Genomic DNA, 21,098 nt, shown 5'->3' with positions numbered 1-21,098 from the left:
TATATATACTATATATAGTACTATTATACTATTATTATATTACGTACTTACGTATATAGTATATNTATATNTANATATATATAGTATATATANATATATATATATATATATATATATATATATGTACCATGTCAATCCTTGTTTGCAGATTCCGTTCTGTTTGAACTATATTTGGAATATATATATGTAATATATATTAAATATTGTAATATATATTAAAAATAAATGCTCTCTAAATGATCTTTCTTAAAAAATGTCTTTTAGATATTTCTAAAAGATATTTATTAGATATGTGTTTAATAAATATCTTACAAGAGAGATCATTTAGATATCTTTAATATATCTATTACAAATATTTTAAAAATATTTTTTAAAATGTCTTTAAAATGTCTATAATAGACATCTTTTAAAAGTTCTACAAAGATATCTTTAATAAAATCATTTTAGACATTTTTAGACATTTTTTAAATATCTTCTGGAAATGTCTTGAAGATATTTTTAAAGAGAGATATCTTTTAAATATCTATAAGATATCGTTTTTCTGGATAGCTACTCGCAGTAACACTTGACATCAATCGCTACACATTTCGTTGAAATCGATTGATATAATGATGTAAGATCTCCTTAAGACGTACTCTCCTTAAGACATTGTTCTGAAAAGTTAGTGTTTCAAAAATTCTTCTTTCTTATATAAATATTACACAATATAATACTATACAAATCAAAGCACAAAAAATATTTTGCAAAGAATGAAATATACAATACAAAAAAAAATTAAAAATATATATTAACACTTGCAGCCGACCAATGCTTTAAGTATTCTCGAGAGCAAATTACACATACATGATTCATTTACTAGGGCCACATAAAAGTAGTGCATGGATATTAAAGCAGCTCGCTGCAAATCGCAGATTTTCGATTTTGATCATATTCACATAATTTTGAAAAGTAAAACTGGTTGAGCTGTTATCCAGCATCGATTAAATCTTGGATTTCCAAATATAACCATATACAAGTAATGCACAGAAATGTATATGAAATCCGGAGAGGATTTACCTGTCAAGGATTTCCATGTTTACAAATGTAGGAAAGCGTACAATGGATCGTCAGTTTGAACTCATTGTCGAAAAAGAATCTTTTTTCGAATAACTGTATATAAATAATACGAAATTTGCATATAATACGAGATGTTTACTAGCACTGTACTTACTTATATGTATTCGGTTTCTGGAATTTCGTTTATTATCTGTTTTTAATTGAATACAAATTTCCATGCAATTATAGATCAATCTTTTATTAGGAAACCTAACCTGTAATAACTCATTACTAATTTAAACATGGAAATACTTACATTAACCGAATTATATTTCCTGATAAAAACCAGTAAATTTTATGTTGTAAATTCCTAATGTATTTGGAATTGCGGATGTCAACAGACAACATTTTTATCTGAGAATCCAATTATGTACTATGAAATGGAAATGCTTATATAACCAAATTTAATATTTATTTGGATGGATTTTATGTCAGTTAAAAACTGATTTGTCCATGTCTATCCTGATGTGATATACATATATTTTTTTATTTGAACATAACTGGAATTTGTAGCAGGGATATAACGTGACGATAGGCGACGATAGATTAAACTTTTGAATTAATTTTTAATTATTAATAATAATAAAATCGAATTTGATTGGCACTATAAATTAACGTTTTCGGGAACATACTTGAATTTCTTGTCTCATCATCCGATTTCTCAAAAGAAGGGCACGATTGCCAGTTTGGTAGACAGAATTCACTTTTTATAGTATTAATAGACGATTGAAAAATATTATTAATTTTAAGAGAAAAAAAACGTACTAATGATAATATCGAAAGCGCAAGGCCTTCAGGTTTACTGTTTCTTATGTTCCGTTGCTTTCCGAGAAATTTAATAGATTAGACAACGAGGATATTAGAATATCATTTTATAATTTTAATAAGTTGCGAGAATTCATTAAGGTACATAAGAATCCCCTTTCACATGAAAAGAAATCTAATGTGTACAAGATTTGTTGCAAAGATTGCGATGCGAGCTACGTGAAAGAAACAAGAAGACAACTGAAAACGAGAATAACTGAAGACGAGTTACAGGAATTATTCGGTGGAATATGGTTCATACGACCTTACATTCGGTCATAAGTGACCACCGATTGGAAGAGGATCATGAGTTCGATTGGGAAAACATTGCAATTTTGGATGCGGAATCCCAGTATAGAAAGAGATTGATGTCGGAGATGCTACACATCAGGAGATAAACACGTAGTTCAATCTACAGACGAATTTGGAGGGGCTTCCCAAGACCTACTTTCCAATTGTAGAGGGACTAGAAATATCGGAACGTTGTTATTGCCAGTTAATCAGTGTACATTCTTCTTTACATCAAGATTAAATTATTAAAGATTCAGTTTTGGTTTTGATGTCCATCTGAACTATAATTAATATCAGAGTTTTTTTTCCTTCTTTTTTCTTTCTCTTTGTCATTAATGTTTCAAGTGTATTAAAAATTATTTCATTAATTTTAATTGATACTGATTCACTGAATGGTCAAAAACTAGTTTTTGATTAAACTTATAGAATTTAAGTGTTTGCGATATGGTGAATTCTTGTTTTAGTGAGCTACCTTCTATTGTTTTACAATAAATCGTCTTGCTTCTAACAAATTTACTTTTAATAATTTTAATACATTTATTAAGAATCTTTATTTTTTAGACCGCATATGTAAGAAACACAATTAATACTAGAAATTTAAAATGTCTATTAGTCGGTCGAAGCTGGATCTTCATTGCTTTAAATAATTCAATCTTGAATTACATTTAATACATTTTAGATTGTTATTAGAATTCGTTTTTATATTACAGTTTTCGTGAATAGATGGAAGTGACTTACTGAAATGAATTAGTTTATAAAAAAATGTTTTGTAATTATAACATCATAGGTTTCTGAGATTTGGTAATGTATTATTCATTCTCTACTACAATTATAACCAGCTAAACTATAATAGTAACGAAATTATATAGGTAATAATAAAAATATCATCATTTAACAGATATAATAAAGTATAAACAATTTACATTACTGTGAGACAACGTTGGGTAAGTGTCGGATAATCTAATTTCGCTTGGCCGATGTCACGCGCCCTGATTAGCCTAATATTCGAGCTGTGTTCGACTTGGTTTGCGAGTGTTCACATTCATTTACTTTTAATCAAAAAGAAACAAAAGAGCATAACTTCATTATTTTTACGTTATATAACTTTTTCGAACTTAGTTGGATTAAAATGAAAAATTTCCTACTTATAATTTTGAATAATTTAAGTAGCATTTATGGTCCATTTTTAAATAAAATTTTTTTTATTCAATTGTATTGAAAAACTGCATTTCATATTCAGAATATTGAATTGAATAATATTCACATTGCACAAAAATTGTTGATATTATTTTTGAATTTAACTGAATTAAAAAAACTATATTTCCTATTCATAATTCTGAATTGAGTAGTATTCACGATTCATGCTAATATTGTTTTTAGATTGAAAGGCATAGAAATATGCTGTATGCAATTCTTATAAATGAATAAAAATGCATTCAGGTTTGAAAAGGTACAGACATTTACTTTATGCAAATGAATAAAAATGCATTCAAGATTGAAAAGGATTCATTTTAACACATTCATGAATCCGTATTTCTGAAAATCTGAATCTGAAAATCTGAAAATTTTAATCTATTTCAATCCATTCTCGTTTGCTAGATAGCATTTCAAAATACATGAAGAAGTTATAAAATATTCGAAAATTCAGAAAGCACACTCCGGAAGAGCTTGGGAATCTCTAGCTTTGACTATTCGATTTATAAATATATATCAATTTATAGAATTTCTGGGTGTTTTCTTCTTATGAGAAATAAGTCCATCTCATGATGATGGCATACATGAAAATGACATTTTGCTTGATTTCTATTGCCAATTCTGTGTACAATTTGTTGCCTTTCTGCAATCAAAACTTAGTAGCAGGCTGCTCAGAATCTGTCTCCGCCGACTTTGCTATCAGAGATCTTAATTCTACACTATCCCACTTGGATAAAATTTACCCAGACGGTTTTTAAAAATCCCGCCATTTCGATAGGGTTGAAGAAGTAGAATCGGGATGTGGGAAAGAAGAATCTTATAAATGCCCTGTAAGTATACCCTGTCTATCATAAGCCATGTCATTCCGTTCGATGCTGCTATTTTAGCCACGTCTTAAATTCACGTTGGGTAAAAAATATCCGAGTGTGTTGGAAGTATGAGTTTCATCGTATGTGGTGAAATAAAAGCCAAGGTAAATGTCAACATTCTTAATAAATGTGAGTGAAACCTAGTGCTTTTTTACAACGTCCTGCGTGCAGAAGTCATAACAGTAGAGAGGTTTTGCAATACTTTTTGATGAACATGTTTTCTCCTTCTTTTGAAATTTTTGTTCAAAAATATTGACATTCTCACGTTTATTTCACTTATAAGTGCTATTTTCGAAGTTATCATTTTCTTCATTTTTAAAACTTTTCAACACGTTAAATATACTCCAATGCATGTAAATTGTAGATAAAAGTGCTTTTCATAATTTCACACGGGATGAAATCAGATCTTCAATACATGACACACATATTGGTGTAAAGTTCGATAATCAATCTAACAACGATCATTATCAGATATTCATTCGGTCAAATAAATATGTTTTTTTGGAATAAAGTCATATGAGGTATTTGTTTTTTAAAAATATCACTCACATTTTTTCAGAAACCATTCACATTTTCGTTTCTGAAAAAAACTGCAGTGTAAAAAAATCAGTTTTTTTTGAAAAAAAAAAAAGGATAATCTTCTGAAAATGTCAAACGCCCGATTTTCGCCCGATGAATTTTGGTAGATTTAGACACTCTAAGATACTCTAATGACATTAAATAGACATTCTTAAATGACATTAAATGAATATCCTTAAATCGATTTTCACTGACAAGAAGGTTTAATATTAAAAATGTTTAAATAAAAGTATATACCATTTGAATGGATTACCTTTACATAGCTCACTCTAAATCACTTCCGAGAGATATTGACTTCCAAAAAGATCTACTTCATTTTTGTGCATTCTTAGACGAAGGGAGGAGGGGGGGGGGAATGGTGAGATGAAACCAGCGACATAGGGGCGAACAAGGACTAATCATTTTGTCCCTTGCTAGAAACCGGAATTGATAGTTCATATGGTGTTTAAGATGTCCGTGATGTCTCTTTCTATTTTGATGAGAGCAATGCAATAGAGTGAAATAGCATGAGTCTTGAACATCACATAATCTATAAATTTCTGGCTTCATTCCCTATTCAAAATTATAGGAATACTTGGTCTATGTGCGTGCGCGCGCGCGCGCGCGCGCGTGTGTGTGTGTGTGGGGTGTGTGTGTCATTGGATGACACCTTTCGTGTGGAAAGTCGGACGCTTCTGAAACAGGGGCAGGGAGGTGAGAATATAGACATAGGGTGTTCCACTTAACATTCGCAACGCTCGCAGCATCATTTCATCCTTGTTTAATATTTGAAAACGATGAGGATAAAGTGATGCTTGGAACGCGTTCATAGCATCTCTAGACCGAGCATTCGAGGAATGGGGGAAACCCTCCTTTAGAAAAAGATGCTCTCACTTGATGTAAAGAGAATTAAGGAAGAATGAAACGGATAGCGTTCTATTCTCTAATTGATTCCGCTATTTATCCACTCGCTTCTGCAAATGTGCATGTGTGCATGTATGTATATGTACATACACATAATACTAATGCGGTACAATACTAGTGTGTGCAGCACCATATATTCCATTATGCTTTCCAGCAAACGAGAATGAATTGAAATGAATTGAAATGGATTCAGATTTTCCGAAATATTGATTCACGAATGTTAAAATGAATGCATTTCAATCCTGAATGCATATTCATTTATAGGAATTGCATGAAGCATCTCTATGTCTTTCAATCTAAAAATGATATTAGCTTTTTTTGTGCACATTATGAATACTGTTCAATTAAAAATTTTGAATAGGAAATGCAGTTTTTCAACCCAATTGCATTCAATTGAATGTAATTAAAGCCAATTAAATCCAAAAAAAGTATTCGCTATTGAAAATAGGCATTCGAATAGAAAAAAATTTCAATCTATTCTCGTTTGCTGGATTCTACCATATCTCCTATTCCTTCTAACGAATGGCAAACGAATGGCGGCTTGAATCCACTCTCCCTTGATTCTCTCTGATTTGCAGTGCGTTTTCTCTCATTTCGCGCATGCGTGTATAATGCATCTGTGAGAGAAGAGATCGGAAGCACGAAGAAACTCGGCGGGTTAACCTGGCTAACAAAAAATTCCGAGACGAAACACGTTCGGTTCGAGCTCGTCGTGAGACTCTCACAAAACATATACTCTGTTTGCCGATTTAACTATAAGCTGTTACATTTCAATTCCTCGTTTCAATTCTTCTTTCTTTCGACTCTCTCTCTTAATAATACACTTTATGTATGCATAGAACGAGAGAGAACGCATCAGTATCAAGTTGACGGAGAGCACAGACTCATGCATAATGCATAAGAGAATCATCCAATCAAAATTCTCCTTTACCGTGAAATGGGAGGAAAAGAAAGATTTTGATCGATTGATTCGCTTATGCATTATGTGTTATGCGTTATGTAAAAGTCTGTGTTGTGGTTCTAAAACTCTATATTACTAAAGTAGCACATTAGTCCACATAGGCCCTACTAACCATATTATGTACCAATATTATGGATAGAAATAACTATGTACACTAATACTAGAGTCCCTATAACAGAATTTGGACACTGCATTCGTGTGTATACTTATCCGTCATTAACAGTTAAAACTGGAAATGTATCGCCGTATTTACCGTGCAATTCAAATGACTACTTGCTGTCAGGTACTATCAGTTTCGGAACGAAACCGATAATCGGATTATAATCGTTATTTTTATTCGAAATCGATAATTGGACCGAAATGTTGTGCAAGCTAATGGACCGTAACCGGATCGAAAATGTTAGATTTCAGTCCAGTTTTCGATTCGGATGTTTTAACCTCTTCGGTATGTATGATCGTCGACTATAGTCTACAGCCACCAAATATACATATCCCCATGATGTAGTAATCACATATCCCTACGGCCAAGCGTCGACTATGGTGAACAACAAGAACAATGCATTCCCCTTTTACAATCGAAAGAGAGAGAAATGCTCACCTGTGGTTGCAACACTTGCAACCACAAAAATGGATGAAAACTATCCTTAACTCCCATGACATCATTTAATAAATAATTATGAAAGGCACAAAAAGTTTATCAAAATTTATTCAATGCGCATTTCATGTCTATTTTCATGTCACGTTTCTTTTGATTATTTACTGCCTCAGGGTCAAGGGGAAAGTAAGGATAGTCTTTGCCAATTTTTACAAGTGTTTTAAAGCAATCTCATTATTTGGTTTTACCTAAATTCTCTTCATTTACAAATGTTTTGCAAGAAATTGTAACGTGTCATTTCTCATTTATGACGTCATGATCCAATGTTACCACTATCATAGCGATTGCAGGAGAGTCTTAAAGAGGAAAAGGATATTTCAAGCAATTAGCAATATTACAGGGTGTTCACGAAGTATTATTATCTTATTTCTTTGCTCGATTATGATTTACGTAAGAATAATATGTTATTTTGTAGAAAATTATCAAAAAAGCTGTAAACGATCATTGGCGTCGCTACAAATCACTAATAAATCGTAATCGACAGAATACGTCGCAGAAGATAATAAAAGTGAAATAGCAAAGAAAGAAAAAAAATGATCTCTTTATTTTACACTAGTTTAGAGTTAGTGTTTATGCCCATTTCTATTAATGCAGTTTAACTTTAATCTCGGTTCAATTAACTTTTCATCTTTTTCTAATTTTAAGAACAAGATGAAGAATAAGGGTACTTTTCTTAGCAGAAAAGTTGACTTATAATCTTAAGATAGTATCTTATGATTAAAACTCACAATTCATAGTTAACTCTTAACCATGGTTCAACTTATTCCTCATCTCTTTTCAATTTTAGAATTGGAAAGAAATAAAGAATATGTTGAACCTCGGTTAAGAATTAACCATGAGTTGTGGAACTGAGATTCATGTCTTTACTAACGCATAAGAATTATCTTAAGATTATAAGTTAATCTTTTGCTAAGAGCCCTAAGTTGAATCGAGATTAAAGTTAAACTGCATTGGTAAAAACAGGCCTTACATTGCTTAGTGTTTACATATCTCCAATTCAATATTGTCTTAAAAATAAATATGAATTTCCTTAAATATACAATTTATGCTTGTTGTATTATCTTTCTCTACAGTAGATAATCATACCGTAACTGAAAAAAACTTAAATCCAAATCACCGTTATCGATAAAAGAACCAAAACCATTTGGATTTCGGACTTTTTCGATCCGGAATCAAAAAAGACCGAAAAAGACCGAAACCATTATCCGTAAAAGGACCGTAAAAAGATCGGAATCGGAAACGAAAATTGGATACAGTCTTTGATCGTGATCATAACCGAACTGAAATTTCGATCCGAGTTCTTGCTTGCTGTTATACGAGACAATAGAGTTGAATTAAAACTATTTAAATAATCCAAAATGAAAGATAGAGAATAGAATTGTAGACGAGCAAAAATATGTCAGCATGTCAATATGTCTTGCAATCATCTATATAATGATATATCTGTATAATGTGTATACTAATCTATACTACTGTTGCGAGAACTAAACATTCTCTAAACATTCTATTGATAATTATCGCTATCTTGACTAGTGATAGCCATTGAGAGCCACGCTTTCTTCTTTCAGGATTATCCTGCCATTGGCTGTCACTAGTTAACGATAGTGTTAATTAACTGTTAATGGCAGAACCAATCAGCAATCGCTTCAGCAGACTAGACAGTCTAGACTCTGTTATAGAGATTCTAAATAATACGCGCTAAAATAATAATATTCTAAGCACTTATAGCACTATAGATAACTAGGTCTAAGATGGCAGTAAAATAGCCAGTAGGAAGGCTGTCGGTAAGATAAAAGAAATGCGCTACTTCAGTAATATAGACTTTAGCACCAAGTGAGTGCATCCTTTTCTAAATGAGGACTATCCCACTCCCGAAATTTCTGACAATGGCCTAGTTTCCACCTGGGTTTAATCGGAATGTAAGAACTACTCAATTACAGTCAGTACAAGTATTTCCCTTACAGTCGAACGACAAGGGAATACTCGACTGTAATTGGTTGTTTCTTATATCCGGATTAAATCCTCGGTAGGTCAATACTTGGTACAGAGATAGTATGTCTATGGATGAGAGTCGCTTCGCGTGGAAGATTAGCAGAAGAGGAGATGGAGTGAAAGTCGCTCCATATGGAAGCATAATGGAAAGAACAACATGATGCTCAGTTTGCAAGCGTCTCTCTCTCTCTCTCTCTAAATCTTTGCCATCTTTTTACGTATGATGTACAACTTATTGCCGTGTCTCCAAGAGACGCCAAAGCTTGTGTGTTATTTACATCTACAACTTAAGTCTCTAAATAAGTGTTACGACAATTCTGCTCAGATCCTTTCTTTATGAATGCATGAGAGGAAAAGGCTGCGAATTGTGAAACGCGAAACATGGAGTATTCATAGTCTGTTTTTATTTTAAAACTGTCGTAAATAAGATGTTTTAAGATGCTAATACAGTCCTCGCATTGACTTATGACATCTTAAGACTGTATAAAGATTATGTGTTTCACGGGTTTTCTCCGTCCAGATCCATTCTGGGAATGCCAACGTTTTGTGAACCTTCCAGTCCACTTTATCAGGAACAGCCTGATACTGTTCCTCCGGGTCGTTCCTTTTATATATTATGCTACTTATTGGGGTGGTGAAGGGAAAGAAGAGAATTGTAGGAGGGGAAGAAGTGGGGGAAATCGTTCAGTCTTCAATAACCAGGAGAATAGTTTTCCATATTTTATTTATATTGTAGCTATTATCTCTATTTAGATTGTTAGGATGTTTTTGTATTTTTATGGCTTCTCTATACTTTTTTGGAAAGTATGATGTAATGTTGGGTATTGTAGTCGTTTTATCAAACAGTATTTGATGTCCTGTTTCGATGTTGTGTTCTGATAATGCTGATTGCGTGACGTGTTTTAACCGGACATCACGTTAATGTTCTTTTATCCGTAGATTCTCCCAGTTTCTCCAATGCATACTTGCCCGCAGGAACAAGATATTTTGTATACTCTTGCGAAGCTGAGTGGAGGTCTTTGAAGAATCTTAAGAAATCTTTAGGATTTCTTAAGATTTGTCCTATCTTTTTGGGTGGTTTAAAAATAATTCGGATATTGTATTCGTTTAATATCCTGTCAATCCGATCTGTTGTTCCTTTGACATATGGGAGAATGGATAGGATCCTTTCATCTGATTATGTGTCAGAGACCATTATCTTGTCTGTATGTCTATTGATTGTTTTGATTATGTCTTTTTTTTGTCATGTCCGTTTTTCTGTAAGACTATTTTTAAATAATTAAGTTCTGTAGGTTTTCTTTGTCAGAGATGATGAAAGCTCTATGTACAAGTGAATTGATTGCAGTTTTTGTGGGTGATGGTTCGGCATGTAGATATCTATGTGTGTTGATTTTCTGTACACTTGATGACCTAAGGTATCGTCAGCTTTCTGAGACAAGAACATCTAGGAAGAGGAGTTTTCCGTTTTCCTTTAAATCTGTAAAGTGGATATTTGGATATTGATTGTTGAGGAAAATAAGGAATTTAGGGAGTTCGGCTCTCCCGTATCTCCATATCATGAATGTGTCGTTTATATAACCAAACTTCTGGTTTTTCTGAGGGCCTCTTTCTCAAAATGCTCCATGAAGATGTTGGCAATTACAGGAGAAATAGGAGAGCCCATTGTCGTTCCTGAAGTTTATTTATTTATAAAATTGGCATTCCTAAAATGCTGCAGGGATAATAACATTCCTATAACTAGGACCGTCTAGGAACTCACAAATCCAAAAACATCCTTCATAAAACCAGTCTCATCTTCATCAAAGAACGCATTCACTTCACTAAATCACAAATAGGCTTCTCATAAAAACCTTTAAATGCCACCTGTACATACTTATTCATCACGTTGCGGCATGATATTTAGCAAACCCTAGATCATATTACATATGAACAAGTTATGAAGATCCACATCTCTAAAAGACAGAAACAGAAATACATGAACCTTGTTCCTCACAAAAATCCACAACTCTCTCTACTTAATGTCAAGAACTTATCCAACAAAGACCTGTCTCAAGACACTTGCCCTAGGCCCTAACTTTGCAGTGCAAACCTCCAGAAAGATTCCAAAGGAAGAGATTATCAACCAAATAGAGTCAACCATCTATCGATTCTCATCAGAGCAAGCAGATAATATCCGCAGACAGGTAATCAATATCCTTTCCAAAGCCAAACCCCCTTCACCAAACATCATTAGACAAGAACGATTGGCCCTCCAAGATCTGAACAGGGACACAGACATAATTGTGCTTTCAGCCGACAACACAATACTAGTCATAAACACATCAAACTATTAGGTGTACAACTTTGCTTCCGCCGTTTTCCTATAGATGGCTTTAGCGGTAAGTAGTGGTCGAAATAAATAGATCATAGACGTCATATAATAAACTTGGGCATCTGTCAACATAACCCCAGAAACAGTCGATTTGTGTCTGCATCATAAAGTTATTCTCGATTGAAAATGTCAGTTTACGAGCCAAATTCTCGTCATTTGCGGGAGGTTTTAATTTTTTGCTTCAATATGAAGAAATCTGCGGCTGAAGAGGCTCATCGAATGCTCTCAAATACTTGATGAGGCCGCTATTAGTGAAAGAACGTGTCGTGAGTGGTTTCAACGCTTCAAGAAATGTGATTTTGACGTCGAAGACCGGCGGTGAAAGAGAGAAGATTTTCGAAGAATTGCTTGCATTGGAGGCATTACTTGAGCAAGACTCGTGTCAAAATCAAGAAGAATTGGTACGATCATTGGAAGTGACTCAACAAGCCATTTCAAAACGCCTCAAAGCCATGGGAATGATTCAGAAGCAAGGAAATTGGGTGCCGTACGAATTGAAGTCGAGAGATGTTGAACGGCGTTTGTTTGCTTGTGAACAGCTGCTTGAAAGGCAAAGACGGAAGGGATTTCTGCATCGCATTGTGACTGGGGATGAAAAATGGGTTCATTACGATAATCCCAAGCGCAGAAAATCATGGGGAGTTCCCGGCTATGCTTCCACGTCGACGGCCAAACCGAATATTCACGGCTCCAAGGTCATGCTCTGTATTTGGTGGGATCAGCTCGGCGTAGTGTATTATGAACCGTTAAAACCGACTGAAACAATCACAGGCGATCGGTATCGAACGCAATTGATGCGTTTGAGCCGAGCATTGAAAGACAAACGGCCGCAATACAACGAGAGACACAATAAAGTGATTTTGCAGCATGACAATGTTCGATCCCATGTTGCGAAAGTGGTCAAGACATACTTGGAAACGTTGAAATGGGAAGTCCTACCCCACCCGCCGTATTCTCCAGACGTCCCTCTGACTATCACTTGTTTCGATCAATGGCACACGGCCTGGCTGACCAGCACTTCCGGTCTTATGAAGAAGTAAAAAATTGGATTGATTCGTGGATAGCCTCAAAAGATGACCAGTTTTTTCGACACGGGATTCGTACGCTACCCGAAAGATGGGAGAAAGTAGTGGCCAGCGATGGACAATACTTTGAATCATAAATGTATAACCAGTTTTTTATAATAAAGCTTCGAATTTCGGAAAAAACGGCGGAAGCAAAGTTGTATACCTAATATAAGAAAAAAATGAAGAACCTTCTCTCAAACAAAACATACAAAAAGCTTGACAAAGACTAATTGCACAGAACATCAAATAAAGATTTCCCCCACCTCCCCCCCTCCCCACCCACAATTCTCTTCTTTCTCTTCACTGCAACAAGTAGCGTAATATATAAAAGGAACGACCCGGAGGAACAGCTCAATATCGGGCTGCTCACCCTGAAGTGGACTGCAAGGTTCATGTTGGCATTCCAAGAATGGATCTGGACACGGAGAAAATCCGCGAAACGCATAATATGCTATATATTGAAAGCACCGTGGAAGTCTCAAGAATATTATCTTAAGACTATATACTTAAGACAGTCTTAAATGTAAGAATCGACTATGAATATTGATCTGTTCTATAGAAAGAGAAACATAAAGTGTGTTAAACAAGGGAAGATTCATCAATTTCACGATGCGAAACAGGTATTCATCAACCAGTATTCATAGTCGATTCTTATATTTAAAACTGTCTTAAATACAATTTTAAGTCATAAATCAATCCGAGGACTATATTAGTATCTTAAAGGGTTCTTTACATAGAAGTCATGGAGTCTTAAGTCGTAGGAAACCGATTCTAATCGAATTTTCTCCTTACATTTGATTGTGATTGCTTGGTTTCCTCTCCACGATTATCTACGACTTCTATGTAGAGGACTCTTAAGACATTATTTAAGACTGTTTTAAAATAAAAACAGACTATGAATATCGCTCCATGTTTAGCGTTTCAGGTGGCAGTCTTTTCCCCTGACGCGACATTCATAGACAGAGACGGCGGAGATTTAGAAAGAGATGCTTGCAAAATGAGCACACCATATTCTTTCCATCGTGGATGAGAGTCGCTTCACGTAGAAAGTCGTTTGGTAGGGGGAGATGTTATTGTGTATTTGAGTATAAAAAGTTATACGAAATTAATGCAAATGGTAAAATGTAATATAAAAAATAATTTATATTCAATTTTTATAATAAATGTATATAAAATAACCTAAAAGATAAATTAGAATAGAGTTCTGAAAAGGTGAACTCTCTGATTTTCTTGTCGAGTGATACTATTGTATTTTGATGCCCTGATTACGAATACGATAATGAAAATTGCCCACAAGATCACTTTCAAGGTCAAATATTTAAGAACGATTTTTTCACATTTTATCGTTCGTATCGCATGGAAAGTCATGTGCCTTTAAGCAGGGAGAAGGTGAGATGGAAGTCGCTTTGCCCTTAAGCTGGGAGGGGGGGAGGGGGAGGAGATAGAATAGAAGTCATGCTACCGGAATAATGATGCTTAACCAGATTGACCGGCTGCAAATGACTGTCAAAATGATCTTGTCGGTAATTTTCATGATCATATTTGTAATCAGCACACCAAAATACAATACTAATCAATTGACAATAAAATCAAAGGATTTATCCTTTAGGAACTCTACTCATAACTTATAAGTAACTTGTTGAGTAATTTTCTCTCTGCATTTTACGTGCAATTCAAACCGCCTCGCCTATTTTCAATCTACTGTTATATCTAAAATAAAACTTTTATATGAAGCAAATATTAAGGTGAAAGTACATACGTCTCATAAAAAGTGAATTTTTTAATTTTGTTCAGATTTCTTCAAATAGTAATTTTGAAATAGTGTTTTGGGGATTTTTTAATGTGTTCTTCAATTCTGTAAAAAAAATTTGCAATTCGTAAAGCCAATTCAGAGATTTTTCCTAAAACGTAATCGTGATAAAACAGGACGACTTTAAGATCTTCTTAAGGGCCGTCTTTCTAAAGCCATCAGTATTGGCTAAAACATTATTTTTTTCTTTTTTTTTTAGATTCGAAAATCCAGAATTAAAATATACGCATAAAAAAAGTAATTGTTATATAAAAATTACGATTTAATCGGTAATACAGACGGCTTTAGGGTCTTTTTAAAGACGGTCATTCCTATGCAAATTTTCGACTATCAATAGAGTCCCGGGATAATTGAAGAACGATGAGTTTATTGACAATTAATGAAAATTTGCAATTATTAACATAAATATTTCGATAATATGTTATTAAATTCATGATTTTTTTGTTGTATAAATAAATGCGCATACTTTTAATGCTTTTATATGTTGTATTACTAAAAAATTATTTACAATTTATTATACAATTTTTTTCTCTGTTATCATCTCTAATAATCAAACTCGGATGATAATAACACAATTAAAATCACAGTTTTTAATAAAAATCGAATATTAAGTTTTAAACATATATACAGCTGGACAAAAAAAGTTGTAACACTGTTTCTTCAATAGTTTTCTTCAAAAGTTTCAGAACGCAGCTTGCTCTCCGAGTGATTAGTTTTTACTCATTGATCTATAAATAAAAACCAAGCGCTCAGTGAGCAAGCATTTCGAAACCCATCGAAAAAAAAGTGTTGCACTCTTACTGTGACCGGCTACGTGTCTATGAAATCAATAAATCATGAAATTAGTACCGTATTATCGGTTTGTTACTCTTATCTAGCAAACGCTAAATATTTTTGAAATATTCATAAAATGTTCCTAAAATCCCCAAAAATCATTTTAATACTCCAAAATAGTCCGAATATTATAGTATATAAAAGAAATATTCAAATATTGGTTAAAAATTTCACTTGTATGTCGATACATACATATTCCAAGAATATTCCATATATATTCTGCAAAATATTAATTTTTCTAGAAATTCCAGGTCAGGTTGTTCGTAAATCAGTTTTTAAACAAAATTTTGCTTTGAAAAATACATTTAATGTGTTTTCACTTTGGAGCTCAATTTTGAAGCTCACTTCACAGACGAAGTGTTGTGCTCCTTATATTCTCTCTCAGGTGATTCTTGTTTATAAATAAATATTCTTCGCGGTCCTCTGTGTGTATTGTTCGCTCATTTACGATTTTTGTGAAATATATAAGAAATATTCACACAATATTCTAAACATTTTACATGTTACATTTTGTGATGATTCTTTTATAATTCCGGAAGATTAGGTACATTGATAATATGAACTTTCTGGGAATATTTAGCGTTAGCTGGATAATTACGTAAATATTAAGAAGATGTTGGAGCGGCCGAATTTGATCAATGTCGATAAAATAGATTTTTAATTCCAAATAAAATATTTCAAGAAAAATATTTCATATTAATATCATATTAATATCATATTTATATCATCAAGAAAACATTAATACATTAATACATTATAAATACATTAATACATTACGTATTAAACAAAATCATGAAACAAAACGTACATTACTTGCTCTGCTATATCCTATGTATCACTTGTGAGGTTATATACCAGGTGTATAAGCTTAAATCCGCTGTTTTTTAGTCAGAAAAACACATTTTTTTTCCTAGGAAGCAAAAACAAATTTATTCAAAATACTTGCCCTTGCTAACTATACATTTTTCCCATCTTTCGGGCAATTTGTGTATACCACACCAAAAAAATTCTTCATCTTTCGAGGCAAACCACTCATCAAGCCATTTTCGGACGTCTTCATAAGAATCGAAATGCCACTCAGCGAACGCGTGGCCCATCGACGAAAACAGGTGATAGTCAGAAGGTGCCAAGTGGAGTAAGCGGGATGGGGTAGCACTTCCCAGTTGAGTGTCTCCAAGTAGTTTTGGACCATTATTGACGTATGCGATGGTGCGTTGTAGTGGAGGAAAATCAGCTTGTCTTTCCGATATGCGGCCTTTTTTCACGCAGAGCACAGTGCAATTTGATCAGTTGTTGGTCGTAGCGGTGAGCATTAACAGTTTCACCAGGTTGTAACAGCTCGTAGTAGATGACACCCTCCTGATCCCACCAAACGCACAGCATCGTCTTCCGAAGTGATTTGGTCTTGAGGAAGATATTGATGGTTGAGCGAGATCAACCCAAAATTTCTTGCGTTAGGATTCTGAAAATAGATCCAGTTTTCATCGCCTGTCACAATCCGATGCAGGAACGACTTTTTTTTTTATCTGGCAAGCAGAATTTGGCATGTGTTTTGGCGTCGCTCCATCTGCCTATCGTTCAGTTCATGCGGCACCCATTTTCCGATCTTTTGAACCTTCCTCATGGCATGTAGCCGCATGGAAATGCTTGAGAAACATCCAATTGCTCGGCAAGCATTTTTTGCGATTGGGTATCGTCCTCGTCCGAAAGAGTCTGCAATTGACAGTCCTTAACCTTCCTGGGCCGATTTTCACGCTTCTTGTCACTCAGGTCAAAATTGTCGTCATTGAACCGGCGAAACCGGCAATATCTGCACGTTGTTTCCGATAAAGCATGTTGCCATAGGTCTCTACAAGCATTCGATGCGATTCGGCAGCCGATTTCTTTAAATTGAAACAGGAAAGCAAAGCCTCCCGCATGCTTTTTTTTAAGCAAAAAACTAGACATGATTACGAAAGAAAAAATATATGTTGTTGTATGAAATTGCTGATGATGTGCTCTGGTTAATGTTGACAGATATCAAACACATAAAAGTGTGTTGTGTGCCCAGGGTAGCTTTGTACGCTCACTAATGCCACCTATGAGCAAACAGCGGATTTAATCTTATACACCTGGTATACTTAAATCGTTCTTTTCCATTTCTTTCGTGAGCTTCAGAATCATAATTTGAAGGTCTCTGATATTCTTATAAATTATTCAAATACAAAAAAATACTTTTTGGATATATGCTTGCATTCAATTATATATATGAAAAAAGAATCTACATGATTACAGAAAATTGTAATTTACAATTTTTTTGTGGATTTTCATATCGGTTTGGACTTTTCCGAAGATATTTGTGTGTTTTCTTTTATTCTGGAGAAAAATTTTTTATTTTGTGTAAGGAAAACGATATTATTTGAAAAATACGAAAAAACGCTCCGTGATAACGGATAATTGATAACTTCAGCTTTCCCTTAACCGTCATACAAACTCCATAAGAACTGACCATCTTTAATAGTATTTTGTCGATGTTTTAAGGAAGTAAATTTTTTCGATTATGTTTTAGGAAACTTTTTGTTCAGAATTAAATTTCCGATAAAATCTCAAAGTTTGGCTAGAACGTTCGGGATTACCCTGTATATATTATCAGTTTTTGAGCTTTATTCCTCTGCTAAAAGATAGAATATTAACATTTTTATTTATATTTACCGCAAAATTTGCATATTTGATTCTATTAGTGTCAAGAAAAAAGTAACGAAAACAGTAACAATTTGTTAATTTTTCAATAACGAGTTACTTCAAATCAGTAACGGTTACTTTTATGAAATAACGTTACCAATTCTGATACGCGACTAATATATGCATATTCGTATATAAACAATTTCTTATTTTATAAATTTTATAAGTCGTATAAAGATCCGGTGGACCAAAATGTTTTCCAAAAAAACTTGGTAGTGGAAAATCCTAAACAACAGGATATTCTTCATGAATCTAGTCGATATTCAAAATACTAAGCACAGAAGATTTAAGAGAGATGTCTTAGAATATTGTACACCCGTGAGTAATTTATTATTTAATTATTAGTTATTGTAATATTGTAGCATATATCAGCTATACAGATTGTCCTGAATTTAAGTGATCAAATTTCGATAGTACGTAAGTGTAAGGGATTGATAAACTAACAATAAGAAAAAAAGTCCTTTATAGACTTATAGATATGCTCGTTTTTGCTTTGTTTTGAAAAAAATCGCAAAAAAAGATAAAACATAATTCTTGTACTTACTTATTACTTATTTATTTACACTTAAGATAACACATCTACAACATCAAATATGTCAGTATTAACAAATACTGATAATATTATTGATTGTGTGTGATTAATTTTTATGAGAACGTAGAATACTGATGGTGATCTGGATTTTGATTCTCAAGCATCAGTATCGCTTTATTAGGATCTATATCACAGTACAATAGATAATATAAATAAAACTATGAAATATATTGTCAATAATATTGATTGTGTAAAGTTATAAAATATAAAAATACTAAAAATATTAATATGTACTGTCAGTATTACTGATTCAATATTATTGATTAGTATTATTGACTATATAAGATTATCTTTATTTATAAATTGTCACTTGTTTCAGTTCAGATTATTCAAAATATTGATCTCTTGCAGCAATGCACGGACAGTTCGTGTTGCGACCAAACACTGATCTGTCAACGTAATGACTTGCTGATCAAGATTTTTTCCGGAAATCGGCGTATACTCCGAAACACTCCTGTCTCTGAAGCATTATTACTGAAGTACGCGAAAATAATATTCCGTTTTGAAAACAATAATATTTCGAAAATTATGTTTTTTCTTTTTTCAATTTTCTTCAAAACAAAATAAACGAAAAAAACAAACATTTCTAAAGAACTTTTTTTCTTTGTTTATCTTTTGTGTTATCAATTCTCTACACGCTCCCAAAGTTTGAACATTTAAATTTGGGACACTTTGTATATAAAATTATAAGAATAGAATTATAAGAATAGAATGATATATGTTGTGATTTACAAAATTTATTAAATATCATATCCCAGATAGCCAAGCGTGATATAGCATATTGTACAAACTAATGCATTGCATGTTATGTATTTGCTGTATATTTGTTAACATGAAAATTGGATACAACAATATTATTATACGTGTAATCAGTATACTTATACATGTAATCAGTTGTTGAAATTTCTAGAGCAAATTATGAGCAATAGTGATACATTGTCGGTAACATGATAGCAACATGTTAGCAACGAATAATTAATCATTTCATCTTGAAAATCAGGATGAAAATATGATAACAATAGAATACATATATAATGATTTCCATCGGTTGTTGCAAATATGTCTTCAAGCTAGGAAGTTTTCAATTGTAACTCATTGCTAACAAAATGCTGATAGTGTGAAATGTCACACATTTTCGAGTTGTTGCTTCGAGGATATTTATGTTGATATGCTATTAATTTGTAAGAAATCGAATTCTGTTGAATTCAACGCGACAGACATAATGCTATCTCACTTTATCATGAGTTTGTTTGTCGAAGACAAGAATTAGTTGCTACAACATATCAGCAAATACATTGCATTTGGTTACATGGCTATTGTTACATATATTTCTTTTGAAAATTTATGAATAAAAATATCTATGATAAAATCATAAATATTTGTTTATATTCTGTTATTGAAAGATCATTTTCGTAGATTTCCTTTTTCGAATCGATTATAGATAATTCTAATCTAATACATTGGATCAGATTTGTGAGTAACTGTATTTACATTCAATATAATTTAATTTTATAGTGGAACAAAAATGGTTTTGAGATTTCAAAAACATTTCATGGCAAGTTTACAATAGTATCTCCTGTATGGTTGGCTTTTTCTTTTGGTAACACTTCAACCTATCAGTTATCCACCCATTCTGTTCAGACTAAATGGATAAAGGAAATGAGAGCCAACAATGTTAATCATATCGTAAAACGTAAGTTCAAAATAATTCAGAATATAATTATGATCCTTCATTGCTGTTATTATTTTCAGTTATACCTAGGGTGTTATTTGAACACTGGTCAATTGATGACATTATTAAGATATACATTAATACGGAGAGTCAAACTCAATTAATAGTATCTCTCTTAGATGCTGCCAAGGTATTTAATATATTAATAATTTTTTTTACATAATATGGGGAAGAGGGCTGAATAGTTTTGTCCCCATTTAATACAAGTAATAGATGCGTGTATTGAAACAAATGAAAATTTTACTATTTTTTAAAACAATTTTCAAGGATCAATTTTTTTACTAGCTTTTCGAACTTGTTTATTGCAGTCACAGGTCTACCTGACCTTGATTTATCAAATTTTCTTTTCTTATTTCTTTAAATTTTAATTAAACTTTAAATTTTAATTCAACATCCTACAGTTTTTATATCGACATCTTAATCTCCATAAACAGCTTCCAATATTCAATGAATTTCAATATGTGCAACATATTCAGCTAATGTTAAACATTTATAGAAAATTCGATTTGTATTCCTAATGTACCGAATATTCTGTAACAATAAAGAAATTAATCATAGAATATTGTATAAATACTTCTTGTAATATATATATATATATATATATATATATATATATATATATATATAT

General features: G+C 32.8%; 1 protein-coding gene across 1 annotated transcript in view; it reads left to right on the top strand.

Moving 5' to 3' along the window:
• LOC105623947 (chitinase domain-containing protein 1-like) overlaps positions 1-21,098 on the top strand; it is a 48,328-nt gene that overhangs the window by 21,341 nt on the left and 5,889 nt on the right. The window contains 4 exon segments of the mRNA XM_012205320.1: positions 18,314-18,408; positions 18,410-18,464; positions 20,254-20,431; positions 20,491-20,600. Of these exon segments, the coding sequence (XP_012060710.1) occupies positions 18,314-18,408; positions 18,410-18,464; positions 20,254-20,431; positions 20,491-20,600 (438 nt within the window).

Source organism: Atta cephalotes (genome assembly GCF_000143395.1).
Source record: "Atta cephalotes unplaced genomic scaffold scaffold00002, whole genome shotgun sequence".
Lineage (NCBI taxonomy): Eukaryota > Metazoa > Arthropoda > Insecta > Hymenoptera > Formicidae > Atta > Atta cephalotes.
This window is presented reverse-complemented; position numbering and strand designations above follow the sequence as displayed.